The 15,420-nt window shown below is 33.6% G+C and overlaps 1 protein-coding gene across 3 annotated transcripts in view; it reads right to left on the bottom strand.

Moving 5' to 3' along the window:
- Nucleotides 1-15,420, bottom strand: part of LOC119072157 (nephrin) — a 168,532-nt gene that overhangs the window by 61,169 nt on the left and 91,943 nt on the right. For all 3 annotated transcript variants that reach the window (XM_037177315.1, XM_037177313.1, XM_037177314.1), the window contains exons 3-4: nucleotides 10,318-10,473; nucleotides 5,856-6,035 (exon numbers count right to left, since the gene is read on the bottom strand). In XM_037177315.1, the coding sequence (XP_037033210.1) occupies nucleotides 5,856-6,035; nucleotides 10,318-10,473 (336 nt within the window). The remainder of the gene's footprint in view (nucleotides 1-5,855; nucleotides 6,036-10,317; nucleotides 10,474-15,420) is intronic.

Genomic DNA, 15,420 nt, shown 5'->3' with positions numbered 1-15,420 from the left:
CGGAGGTTTTGTTGTACAGTAATACACAATACCCATTTTTCCCAACTGTGTGTATTCCACATCGGATTGGAGTTTATAAATACATAGACTAAAACCCGAAAATCCATTGCGGGAGTAGATATATTTGATAGAAGAATTGTTATGTAATGTGTAACAGTAGCAGCAGCAGAATCATCATAGCCAGAAATAGTACAACAACGCGAAGCATGAGTTCTTTTTTTGTAATAAAAAATCATATAGAACTGGATTTAAAATGCAAAGACATAAATTGAAAGTACTTAGGAAACATAATTTATTGAAAGATTAAGTGAATTATATGTATTCTCGTGTATTTTCTTCTTGCTCCCGAACGTTATGCTATGTATATCGTTACTCCGACTTCTTCTTTTCGTTTATTATGTACATCGGATGGGAAAGAAAACGAAGCGAACAGTTTGAATGCAGTATTGGTCTTTTGGCATTACTTCAGCGAGGAGATATTAGATTCAATTCTTTTCAGAATATTTTTATATTTTCCGAGACATTTTAATGGAGAAAATTACAATGCAAATAAATCATTTTGTGATCACAGAACCGCATCACAATTGAATTACGATAGTCGCGTTGGTTGGCAAACACCGAAAATTACCATCGAAGGGAACATGTTACGTTTGTAGAGATAGGATCGGGTTCGAAGTTACGTGGTTGAAATTAAGTGTTTTAGCAAAACAAATCGACAGCATATAAGTCAACAGATTTGAACATTGAAGAACCAACTTTCCGTTGGTATCAGAGCAACATAGTGTAAACTCAAATATAGTTGCACAACATGTAAGACGAACTTTGGAATCAGTTATCGTCTAGCAGTCTCATCAATTATTCTCGGCTAATTTTGATGTAAATAACGTTGAAGTGAAATCGAAGTTACCTTTAGATGTGTTGCGATGTATTATGCATTTTATGAATCGAAGTGTTAATGGTAACAAGTGGGAAATCCCAGGTTGGGATTAGGATATGGGCTTAGCCCAAGGCGCTAAGAAAATAGATCGACGAGCGCTGGAAGATAGCTATTTTGCAAAATTGTCGCGCTCGCTCCGCTCGCTCCGTTGTCTTTGCATAATAAGGTCTTTTACGCAATTGCTAAAAAAGTTATTGTGGACCCGATCATACTTTTTGGCAAACATTTCATAATACTCCACATACTGTCGCTAAACCTGCATTTTCACTCAACCGAATTGTGCTGTTATGTCGTTATATGAAATTTTTTACAATATTTTTCATGGTGTAGTACACTAGACACTAGCTACTCCATGAACAAAATTTTTACAAAAAAATTAGAAACGAGAATCAAAGAGAATTTTTTACATATTTATCCATGATATACCAAACGAAAAAATGGACATGGTTGGTAAATAGTTGGAAAAAATGAATGATAGGAGAAAAAAGTCGTAATTAAAAATTCACTAAAGTGTTTCTATTTTCGGTATTTGCTAAGCGATGCATACTAATGCGGAATTCGCAACAGTTGCTGTGTAATCCGAACCAACGCTACATATCACATACTCTTTGATGGATGAAATTCGTATCTTTCTGATGTGATTGTTGGGTGCTATTGCACAAAAATATAAACAAATACAAAGTCAATAGAGAACGCCACAAAGCTAAAAATTCTGTTTTTTTCCCTGAATTTATCCCAATAAAAGCAAAAATAGAGCGACCCGTATCTCATCTTTTTTTTCGCAAAATGTTTGATAATTTCGCAATATTTCCGGTTTGTGAATTCTCTATCAGGTGAACAAATATTGTCCACTTTTCTGTTTAACTTTGTCATAGGAAGAGCCACGAATAAATTTGAAGTAAATTCAGTGGTTGAACCTGAAACGACTTCTACGGAAATGTTTGCGCGTTTCCGATAAAATAAACATAGCTAACGCCGACCCGTACGAAACACCTATTCGTATCAAAAGCCTTTAATGTGAAACTCTTCATTTCTCTTACTTCATTTTCTTCTCTGCTGAAAAACTATTCTCCCTTTAAAATCACTTACATTATCCACTCTTTGCCTTGTTATCATATACAACTAAATTGCCGGAGGCAATATAGACAGCCCCGTACGAAGACAAATTTCATAAATTCCTATTTAAACAGCTATATACCGCTATATTTAACTATATTTCAATATAAATAAACATTTCACAGATAAATATATGCTATTATATAGCTCTATATGCCTGTATATAGCTCAATATAGCTGTATATAGGTATATATAGATGTCCGTATATGGAATCCCTGAAACCCCACACACATAACAAATTATTTCCATGTTAACAGAAACTCTCTAAGTATCATTTTTCCCAAGATATTTCTATTTTACTAAAATTCAATATGGCCGCCGGCAGCCATTTTGTTAGGAGACCGGAAATAGTACCGACGCTTTACATTCGTTAATACCTTTCAAACAAAAAAAAATTCATGAAATTTGGTCAAAATTTACTCGAGATATTGTCAAAATACACCACGTTCACTGAACTTCCGAGTAGCCAGATAAGAACTCACTCCAAGAGACCTAGCTCACGCTCCGGAGAACATAATTTCATAAATTTTTTTTTCCCTGATTGGTACGGTCAATACCTATCTAATAAAGCTAAAACAGACGAAATATGTTCAAATGTGGCCGACCTACAAGCAAAAACTGCTTGCCGCCCTGTGCCTGTTCCACACCAAGGGGTCTAACTCACGAGTCGGTCATCCGATTTCCATAAACTTTTTTTCTGTCGATCGGTATTGTAAATACCTTTTATTTGACGTATCACTTACAAGTTTAACGTTTAAATGTAGGGTTCCCATTTTTCAATTTTGAAAAAGATGACATTTCGGCATCTAAAAAGAGGACAAAAAGAGGACGCCTTGACATTCAAAAAAGAGGACGAAAAGTGAATTTCTGACACGGAATTACAGCAACTGTACGTACATGTTCTTTGTGCAACTATTGTGTAATTTATGCTCAAAACAAACGAGGCATTGAAAACGTGTTTTGGTCCTAGTTTTCATTGACAGATGCAGCAGTCGCAATTTTGAATAGAAAAAGTTCTAACTTCATTTGACAGTTTCGAAAATTTCGTCATGAAAAATAGGACCAAAACACGTTTTCAATGCCTCGTTTGTTTTGAGCATTACACCAGTTCATGCTAAAAACAAAAAATTCTGTGTACAATATGCATTGAAATCTTCCTGATATTCTTTTGGATTCCTTCTCAGTTCCACTTCATATTACAGACTTCGTTTTACCTTATCCTTGCGTGATCTTTGGTATCTCACACAACGCTACGCTGTTCTTGTAAAATGACTAACTTTTATTTTAATGTATAAAAAAATGAGGTGGCAAAGAATGCGAGCGGAGCGAGCGATTTTTTTTTTTGTGATGAAGATTTCGTTGTATTACCGTTCAGAGATTCTCTGACAGAGGTTCTTTAGGTATGAGCAGCATCAAATTTACTTAAATAAGAAGAAGAGCTGAAAAAAGAGGACAAAGACGACGTCTTCTTCAAAAAAGTGATGTTCTTAGAATTTTTGTAAAAAAGAAGAACAAGATGAAAAAAGAGGACATGTCCTCTAAAAAGAGGACGAATGGGAACCCTATTAAATGTCCGGAGATATCTTCGAAAAACCGTAAAGCACTTATTGGGCCACAGCTCGGGAGGGGTCGCTCCAAAATCACTCATCTTCGAACTTAGCCTGTCTTTTGACATTACCAAACGGGGAAAAAAAGAATTTTCAAAATCGGATGCGTTTTACTCAAGTTATCGTGCAGACAGACAGACGGACAGACGGACAGACGGACAGACGGACATTTTTTTTTTCGCGGATTTGGCATCTCTAGACAACCACAATAGGTTTCCCCTTACTCAGGGAGTCCAATTCGACGTGTTACAAACGTATGCGTAAACCTATAAGACCCCAGTACTTCGTACGGGTCTAAAAATAGTTTTTCAGGAACGACCTGGAGTCACCCTCACGAATTTCATGCCCAAATAACATGGCGTTGTGTCAAATGTTTTTTTTTGTTAGAAAATTTAGTTTTTAAATCGCAACATTGGAACATGTTAGTGAAGTTCGTTATCAGAATCCCAAAGTTTTCATAACTTGACGTAGTGCCGATTTTTATGAATTATGTCCTAAAAGTCCCTAAAAATTCCGAAAGAATTCCTAAGCTTAGGCATTCAAAAATTTTGGAATTATAACGAAATTTATGACTGCTCCGCGGTTATGGTATTACCAGTATTATTATCGAATCAAATGCAGTAATGCAGTAAAATGAAGTAAAATATTCTTATTAAATAAAGTAAGATTTAATAGAAATATTTTCGAAAGATTGAAAGTAAAATCTTTTACTTCATTTGTTTTTACATGTATCTCTTTTTGCCGTCGTTAGCATAACAGATACCTTTCTATATTATCACTATTCCAGTGTTCAATAGACCAATGTGTTTTGTTGACAAGAAAACTAAGGCGATAGGGGAAGCTCTGACAAAAGAAAAATCTATGCCCAGAAGAAACCTTGAATTTATTTTGCTAATTACAGTCACGCATAGACAAAAAGGCATACAATAATGACACATAAACAATCGCACAAGTATGTTATGTACGTATCCACAAAACGAACAACTGGAAAAACAGCATGTTGGGATAGCAATAATAATGGAATGTTTCCCTAAAGCGGCAAGTCTGAGGCAGATACGTACCACAAAATTTAATATAAATCGAAGAAGACTTCAAGCTAATGAACGAATCTATAAAATGCTCAATAAGCAAACATACACAAAGAAGAAAATGCGATAAAAAAAATGTCTTACAAATTGCAAGAAATCTTATAAAGGATTTTCATTTATTTGTCTGTTAACAATTTACCACCGTAATACCGACCGAGAGAAAAACGATAATATTTTTCTCTTTCAATTTAAGTGGCTTTTCTAGTATCTTTATCGAATTGATTTTCCACTTCATCATTTGTTTTTTTTTCTCCAATTGAAGAGCGTGTGGTTTAGATGTAAAATGGATAAACCGTTGGTGTTTGTTAAAACTATCACACAGAGAATGGATACATAAGTGACCATCGAAATGTTTGAAGAGACGTCTTCGCCACTTCGCATAATTTCAACTGCTTGCAAAAAAGTTTTTGTATTTGTAAAGAGTTTGCCCGTGAAAAATCTCCCAGAATTTGACTGTTTCGCAGAAGGATGTAGTATAGCCATGATGATCAGATCAGTTAGTGTAACGAAACTAATTTATTGTTCGCTTAAAATTACAAAACGGTGACAAAGAATCAACAAACATTCTTCACATTTCTTTGACGAAATACTCAAAACGTTGCTAGGGGTGTTATAACATTAAAATATAACAATTTCATAGAAACAGTTTTCGAGTACAGTGGAAATTCCGCGGAAACGAAATCATTAAAACTTCTCGTTTCGTTTCCAACAAAATGGAAAAAGAAGAAAAATTGTCAATTCCAAGTCTATTTACGTTTCGTGACTAGAAAATCTGTGACACTTATTGAATTTAATTTTTTTTTGTATATTTTTCATCTAACAAACAGAAAATTACACATACCTGCCTGACGCGCTATGCAATTTTTTTTTTTATACGAATCAAACTTTGCTTATCAAGCTACGAACCAGTTCAACAAACAAAAACAAATATGGCACGTCTGTGTGTTAGGGTGCCAATTTTTTTTATTTTTCGACTAGAATGGTTTGCCGTCGAGTTTCAAGTTGAATTTTGGTAAAATGAATTAATTTCAATTTTTATTTTATTTCGCTAAACTATCGAGAACCATTAAAAAAAACAGACGATTGTAAACAGGCAGTATACTCACATATCACTGTTAGTTTTGCGTTGGCTCGTATAGCCGAATTCAATTTAGCGGGGCCAACTTGACATTGATATTCAGCATCATCATCCAACGAAGCGTTCGATATTCGTAAATTGTAAACACCCTGTGTTCGATCACCCAACACAGAGTATCTCGGAAATCCTGGTATCACAGCTGAAAATCCTGTAAGTAGAGGAAAACATTTTTTTTTTCATTTTTTTTCTTCTGGTCCATAGAAATATAGCAAAATCAAATGTAATATGTTGTGTATGTCGAGTAGCATATTCCAAGATTGTACCAACAATATTGAAGTAATAATGTACGAAATATGTAATGTAAGATTTCGTTATATGAATAAGGAAAGAAACGACGAAAAGTGTAACAAGAAAAAAGCAATTTCATTTTTAAGGGTGGTTACACACCCGAAAAGAAGTATAAGCGAAGGAGAAGAGAAAAAAAACACATCCAACTAGAAAGGGTAAATACATAAAAATAAATAAATTTGATCGGATAATTCCCATAACCGAGCATAAAAGATAATATTGGAAAATAATTTGAATTTATGACCGAATTTCAAGATGGAAAAGGCATTTTTCTTTACTTAACCGAATTGAGTAAATTGACCCTCTACCGCGCGCCGTTCAACCATTTGCTGGTTGGATGGTGTATGGTGGTGTTTGGTTGTATTATGACTCGTATAAAATTTATGTCGAGCAAATTTTTGGGTGTGTCGGTGCGGTTGTAAAAGTTTAAAAGGAACACGAAATTTATGACGGCGTTTAGACGCTAATTTTATTTAAACAGTAGTTAGTACTATACACACAGTTGTATTATATAAAACCGGGGAAATTTATTCACTGTTTTCAAGATAACAATATAATGTCGGTGTAGCAAGAAATGAGTGGAGGATGAAGACGACGACGGTATGAGGGAAGTTATTGTTACAGCATAACCTTATACTCTACAAGCTCTTGCAAGCACATTCACCTTATACCAAGTTCTTTTCATTAGATTGCGAATGTACGTTTTTAGTGTGGCAGTGTTAAAGTTCGCGGCTGTATTTGGTACAAATTTATGTATATAGAAAGAGACTAAGCAAACACCACCACCATTTCTATATATTTTATGTTCTCATTTACACGCTGTGTGCTTCATGCAAAACTGTTAAAAGGAAATTTTCAATAAAATTATATGTACTGTGCGAAATAGTACAACTTCTTTGAAATGAAAATTTTCCGCTTGCATTTGTGGGTAAAATGTTAAATTTTATTTACGAAAACAGCCGTGTGTAAGTTTTATTTCATTGACGCCGTCATCTTAAAAGCACATATCGTAAATTTTACCCCGGATACTTTTCCATGAAGTGTTGTGTGTGTGTGTGTGTATAAATATATGTGGAGGCGAGTGAGATAATGGAGTTAACTTATCAAATTTGCATAGGATATTTTATGCCAGCCATAAATTGGGAAAATTTAATTTAGCATGGTAAGTTTGTGAGCCACTGAAAGTTTTTAATCAATTACTCGGTTAATTGGAAGTAAATCGTCTTGAACAGGTCGAAAAAGACATCTTATAGAAAGTAGCAAATTAATTAAAATTTCGCTATTTAAGTTTGTGACTAAGTTTTATTGTTTGAATTGCGGGCACTCCTTTTTTACAAAATCCGGAGGCGGGTTCTGGGGACAGAATTCGCTTTCGCCAATGTAGGTAGCACATACATCAATTCCCAATACTCTGCAACATGTTACGAAACTGCCTTGTTTACTTCTACATATAAGAGGGCAGCCTGGTGTAGAAAGTCTGATTTCACTAAAGTGGTTCTTGTACATTATAATTTGCGCTACACTAATTTCAACTTAACACCAGACATCAGCCTAGTAGCAGTGCTGGACTGGCCCTATGGGCGTTCGGGCGATTCCCGAATGGCCTTTTGATTTTTGTATGAAGAAATGGCAACGAAGGTTCTTTGGAAAAATTTCTTCATACAACGCCCGAAGGGCCTTTTTGAGCCAGTCCGGCACTGCCTAGTAGACTTCTTAACAGATAGATCATAGGCTGGTCTCAACTTAGAAACTATCGTAATTCCAAACTGGTCATCCTTTTATCACATTGCAGTTATTACGATGAGTCAGTTCGTTAACCCGAAGATGCCTTTCCGGAGCTAGATTTAAAGTAAGAGCCTAGTTGCACATCTTCGTAAATAGCCACTTTTTCATAATTCTGTAACTAAATCGCCATTTTATGCCTTAGATCGCTTTGGTTATATTTCCGTATTATCTTTGGCCGACATTTTTGCAACGTCAGAGCTGATCTCTGTTAAAATCATCTGTCACCGACAATGACAATGACAAAAATAAGCGATTATATGATACTGATAATCTCTTAAAGAGTAAAATCTAACCTTAATCAAATGAAGTAGAGGAATTCGCATGAAACACAATGCTGCACAGAGTCTGTACTTTAAGCAAATAAAGTACAAGATTTTACGATTACACCGAACGCGTGACGATTGTGAAGAATCAAATTATTTAATAGCGCAACTTTTACAACACTGAAACAAGACAATGAAACTGCTTGTCATCAGTTATCGACAAGACAACCGAAAAAAATTTACGTATGTATAGCAAAATGTACGCTTAAACAAATGAAGTAGCAGACTTCAAATTAAGCAGTATTTGAGATACTTCAAAAAAAAAAACAGATTAATGATCACATTGCGGCACGGCTACCATGTGTGAAAATGTAAGTAACTAAACTGAGTAGCAAAAGTTCGACTGGCATTATACCAAAGGCGTGTAAAATCTTACGATACACAGTGAATGCAAATAGCTGTAAACTGTACGAACTATTTAACAAAACTTGATTCGCATTTCCTGCAAACCGTTTCCGAAAAGCTCTTTTCCATCTCCATAAGCCTAGTCTCAATTTAATTTCCAAGATAATCTCCACTCTATAACTAATTTTCATAAACATTTTTCGTCTATAACATAAACATACAGAAGGCGGCAGAATAATAATACAACAGCACCCCGACAAACTTAACTATATCACATAACAAAAAGTTATCTTGACTTTTTGATTTGATTTCACATTTCAGTGAGTTCGGCTTATACATTTTTCTGTTTATTAAAACTGTGTGAGAAACTTTCTCAAGCAAAAAAAAAATATTTAAATTTCAAAATTCATTACAATGGAAGTTTAACAACCCTCGTGTCTGTTACGACGACATGACGACAACCTTTACAACATTTTTATATATTTTTCATAGAACAGTAAATATCATGTTGATGTTTCATCTCTCATCTTCATAATATGTGTTTTTGTTCCTATTCGACTAACTGATCCATTGGTATGAAAATGAAGGCAAAAAAAACATTTCTCTACCGGAAAAAAAATGGAATAAAAATCGCAACGAAAATTAACTTAACAACATAGCGAGTGAGCGATGTTATGAAGTTGATAAAATTTTCGGTTGTCAGTATGAATATTTTTGGTTTGTGTCATCCACTTGAGGCAATGGACATACGAGAGTGAAAAAAAGTACCATAAAGCAGTTAAGTTAGCTTTGTCACAATAAAAAAAAGTTTCGCCGAATAAAGTATTCAAATGTGAAGCTTTTGCTGTCAAAAATTCTATTTGGATAACTGAGTTAAATGAGGCAGATATTTTTGAAACATGTATACGTACTTGTTATGCAACATGAATACATCAGTTGGACTTTGAGAATTTGAATTTGGTGGGAAAATCTGACGAATTTTTTTTTACCAAAAGAGAAAATTATTATTACCTTGGCACTTCAAGAATTGGACGGAAAATAAACTGAATATTTACGTCTATTGCGAATGAAGTAGTAGCACACATAGATAGCATACAACCGAAATTCGAGATAGTTTGAACCGTTTACATAGTTCCAAAATTTTGTTCAAGTTACTTTATATCGAAAACTATTCGAAACATTTCGTTGATGGTAAACGATCAAACGAAACGTGTATTCTCAACACTATCATAGTAATATGATGGCATACAATGTCGATGCAAATTGCCCGTTTTTCGACTAAATCTTATCAAGTTTACGTTTTATAGATTTCGATGGGAAAATGTGTATAAACATGTAAAGACACACACACGGATTTCACTTTGACCTTTTTGCACGAAAAACATATTTGTGTGCTGGAACATATTTCAAGTGACTTTATGGCATTCGTACGTTCGACATATCTAATCTGAAAACTTCAAAAGTTAAAACTATTGTCTATACGAAAAAGGAAAATTTTCCCTTTAAAGCAAATCGGTGGGTGGGGTGAGGGCGAATGGATAATGATGCGAGGCAAAAGTTTTTGTATAATGTATCACCCATACATTCGTGTATATGTGTATACTACAATGTTGTGCACACATAATGGATATAGATGTCCATTTTACATAGTTTGAGGGTATTACAAGCAACATTTTTGAGTCAACTTACCCAAAGCAAAACCATCCTTTGTCCATTGTACTTGTCCGGCCAAATTTGAAACTTCACATCGTAGAAGTGCTTCTGAACCTTCAAGCACTTGCAAGTCGTGCGGTGTTGTTCGAAACTTTTGTTGTTGGGCGCTCGAGGGTTGTATTGTTGTTAGAACTGAAATGAAAAAGAATATTTTGGTTGGAGAATTTTTCGGTAATTAGACGGTGGTATTGGATACGAGTTCGTTTTGTTTTGTTTGTGTTTGTACATCCCCTACCCTGAATTCAGGATAATGTTTTTGCAATTAAATATAAATTGTTGAACACACATAATCCGATAATATTCGCGAAAAACAGGAAAAAATTTCATTTAAAAACAATTTTAAAAAGAAAGTTAAATGACAACATTGCTACGTTGCAAATGGCTACGATTATTTTATATCAACCATTCGTATATATAGGTACAATAAGTGTGTTAAAATGGGTATGGCGCATGAAAAAAAATTGTCTCCCTTAGGGTGGTTTCACGGATGAGCGGAATCCGGCTATGAATATTCATGAGAGAAGTACGTTGTTCGCGTTTTGAACAAATTTTCAATGTGACGTACTGCGAAAGGTGTTGTTTTAAATTAAATTAATTTTTTTTTCTGTGTAATGCTATAGTGTATTTTATATACGATAAGAGACAGTGTGAACGCAACATCAATAGACTTTAACTGGGGCACAGGGTGATTTATTTTTCGTTACTAGTGAAATGAGGCTCGAGTAGTAATTTAGCACGAAGTCAATTCATTAAGTATGAACCGAGAAATTTATTGATTCATAAAATGCAGTCGCTGCAGTTTGGTTCAATATTTGTGGAAGTTACAAAAAAAAAATAACCGACACAAAACGACCAATTTGACACATTAATTTGAATAATAAATTGTCATTTTTCACAGCTACCATTAAAAAATGAAATGGAAATTTGCAATTTTATGTACACAAATTATATAAAACTCGTGACCCTGAAAAGTGCATTTATAATGATGTGCGATAAAATTGTCGATTTTATTTCAAGTGGACATTTTTGCTGAGCGTATAAGAATTTAATTATTTTTTTTTCGAATTTTATGCAAAACGGATCTCATTTAATGGTGAATTAATTTACTACTCAGCTTGATTACTCAGTCGTTTTGTGGGCTATTTCGTGGAATTTTATTAGGGTTCGGAATAGGCCGTTTCAGGTCTTAGGAAATAATTACTCAACTGAAGTTTAATTGTCTCTTGAAAGGGTACGGCAATGAATCGAAACAACATTGTTTTCAATCGGTGCACGTGACTTTCTGATGAATATACCACAGTAATGCTTAAACTGAAAACACATAAACTTCAAGCTTAACCTGAATTTTCATATCATACCGTAACAGAGACATATTTAATGGAAAGCCACTGACACCACTTAAGTACCTGGTCTTTGCCTCACAGATAGTCTTCATGACCAGAGAGAGAGAGAGAGATATATGCAAGGGAAAGCCAATCATACTGACTGAGAACCATTTCACGTCCCTCCAGTATCGTGCCCTTTTCCGAGACAATTCAATTTCTTTCATTTTTAAGACCAGGAAATTGATCTGTTCCTTGCCTAAAATTTTATTGATCTCTTTCTGTGCGAGGCTGTAGTAATGACTAATGACCGAGCAAAAAATATTAAGTCACAAAATTTAAAATTGGCATTCATTTTGAGATGAATCTTCTTTTTTTTGTCCCTATAAAATCGATAATCTGTAATTTCCTAAAAAATTCAATTTCATTATCATCAAAGACATTATCGAATAAGGAATCTTGTGCCAATGTATATTATATGTGTATGTGTGTGTCACCCTGTCAATCAACATTAACCGAAAGTAAACATAGAAGAAGAACCATATTAACGACCCCCACGGGCTTTTCTATCATTTTTTATTCAATATGGTACACGCTTTCTGTTTTGTTTCGCTTTTACCATGCAAAAATCCATTAATTAGCATTTATAATGTTTTCCAAATATACCCTCGGAAATACCAGCATGTACACAATTTTGACTGTTTTATAGAAGTATAACCGAAAAAAATGGTGCCACTTATCCATGCTGTAGAAAATACATTTTTCGCTTGAAAGAGAAAATGTTTATTCTGACCTTGAGCTTTTAAGTATGTTTTTTTGAGAGCTTTGAAATTTCCTCATTAATTACATTAATTATCATTTAAATCCTGATTTAGAATGGAACATAATTTTTATAAAGTTATATGATGTGTCTGTGTATGTATACATAGTACACCTGAACGTTACATAATATATACAAACTGGGGAGAAGAGAATGGAGAAAATATAAGTGTAATGTCAAAATAACGGATGAAGAAATTAGATTTGGAAGATTTAAAATGGTTACAAAGTGAGAAGGAAAAAAGAATTAAATTTTCCTTCAAGTGAATAAATTCCATCTTCAAGTGTTTACATTTATATCCACCATACGCATCACATATGTCACGTTTTAACTTTTATGTTGTTAAGGGTTGAATGTTCTTTAAGTGTCTTAAAACCGTTGAATAATATTTTCATGGAAATAATTTTTGTTTGCATTTCAAGAGAGAAAAAAAAGAAGAAGAACCCATTCGACAGCCCAACGTGGTATTTAAAGAAATAGACATTTGCATTTCCACCTTATAATTAATTTTATGTGTAAGAAAATAGAATGAATTAATTACGTATGTATGTCGAAAACATGCTCTGAGCAATCACTATTGTTCTGCGGAGGATATTTATATATTTTATATACAAAAGAGAAGAAATTCATTTAATACAGAAATTATTCGTATAAAGTAGAAATTAAGCATAATGGGAAATATACGTCGGGAGTTTTTAATAATAATTTCCATTTTTCTCTTCTTTTATGGAATAAAAAAAAATTATTTTGTTTCAGAGACTATACATGCAAGGATAAATTAGTATTCTTTTGATGACTTTGTGAACACATTCTGTTCGGTTGTATAAGCGCCGGATGTTACGTTTTTTTTTCTCTTCTCTTCTGCTTCTTCTTTACTTTGTTGTTAATAAAGCATCACAATTTTTAAAATTGAAGTAGGAGGTACAATTAGTATGTAATTAAAACAATTTTTATTCCTTCAATTTCACGGTTGTGGGTAGGTGTAACTGAACAAGACACGATCTATTTGTTCATTTTGAGTTGGTTTTATCAGCAAAATTGTACTCGTCCGTATTTTTCACACAAATGCCGTGCTGCACAAGATTAAGTCTTTAAAGAACCGTCTTGCGACTTAATACAAATTTAATTATATTTTCATATTTTTTCTCAGCCATCGGCCTTGACTCTGGCGGGACATTGTATATTTATAATAATAAAGAAATTAGGTATGGAAATAAAATGCGGAAAAATTGATTTCGTGCAGTAGACGGGAGAAAGACGTCTCAGGATAATAATGTCGTCGGTTGTGTATAATTTTTTATTCACATCACAATCCCACGTTAGTATAGAGTCCGTGACGAAACTTTTGTACTCGTATTCGCATACTTACGAAGCACAGAGTTTAATTATTGTCAACAATGGGTTTTTAGCTGCAAAAACACTTTGTGCGAAGCAGAAGAACTGCTCATTATTTTACTCCCGTTTTTCATGTCAAACTTGATATCGTTTTGAAAAACCACACACAACCATCAGCACACTGTATGCGAACGTTTCTCCTTAAAGTATCATTCTGAACGTAATTTATATTTACATTCGTTACATATGTACGTAGCGTATATGGATGCGATGGATGTCTTTTACTTAAAAGAACTTTTTTTATTTATTTATTTACATAATTGGTATGTTGCACGCTTTCCATGTGTTGTGATAAAAGAGCTGTTGTTACAGCAAATGGTAATAATAATTTTAATTTCATTTTCGAAATAATAATTTCGTGTCTACCAACGAATTTTTCGGACGAAGAAAGAAATTTTTTTAATTTTTTGTTTACATAAAGAAAGTTTTATTTCTCATTTTTGATGTTCACTTTTTATTATATCATCCGTACAGCACACAATGGTAATTACGAATTTCTTTTGTTTTTTTTATAGCATCCTCAACGAAATATTTATTCGTTTTTTCACCTCATCCAAGACCTTATCTCTATAATTCGTATTTATTTCTTAAAGTAACACATCACGATAAATGTTTATACGACCGGCTATGGCTGTACAAAAACTGTAGTGACGTTGATTTGTATTTATTATAACGTAAATTGGTTAGTAATTTTCAATTAAGAAAAATATTTTTTTTTTGTTGTGGCCGTGATGATATGGTATTTATGTACGTAATTATCCATCTAAAGCCTAAACTTGTAGAAATGTTTTCTGGTGGATGGTAAGTAGATTACATTTTATCACGATCACTGGATTAACATTTTAGTCAAGAGATGGTTCGAAGATTAAGAACAAAATCGTATGAAGTTCTATGTGATCAATTCTCGATTCTAAGAAATCTTTCAGAAGTTTACAATCAGAATACGAGATGTTGTGACATTGGTTTCGGATTTTTTTCAACACTTGTTAGACAAACCTATAGTGCTGAAAAATCAACGTTATAGACTCGATAGAGACACAGTCTATATTGTCACTGAACCATGTAAAGTCATTGTATGAATATAATTACTCAATGAGTCATCATAATCTGTTATCGACAACAAAAATGGCAAAAACTGAGTAATTAGCTTTGATTTATGTTCTCTTAATAACAAGGCCAATGTTAAAACAAATGAAGTAAAAGATTTTGCATTGACCACTAAAGCAGGACTCAATGAACAGAAGCCGTAGATTTACTAATTATACTAAGCTTGCTGTTTATAAATGTGATTAATCTGCAAGATCTCATATAAAACACCCAACATTTCTATTATCTTCTCCGAATTCATTCCTTTGTAATGAAACTTCAACAGATCGAACCACAAAAACCAAAACTAACACTAACAACAATGCAGCTTAAAAGGAATTTAACAGAAAAGGTTCATGTAGTTCCATCGTTTTTTTGCTATCATTTTCTCTTTTGTTAGAATCACAAATAAGCTGCAACCAATTTGTGCATCTAATTTACTAGGATACGTCTGTG

This window comes from Bradysia coprophila (genome assembly GCF_014529535.1).
Source record: "Bradysia coprophila strain Holo2 chromosome IV unlocalized genomic scaffold, BU_Bcop_v1 contig_81, whole genome shotgun sequence".
In the NCBI taxonomy this organism is placed as follows: domain Eukaryota; kingdom Metazoa; phylum Arthropoda; class Insecta; order Diptera; family Sciaridae; genus Bradysia; species Bradysia coprophila.
The sequence above is the reverse complement of the archived record's forward strand: the minus strand, read 5'-3'. Positions and strand labels throughout refer to the sequence as shown.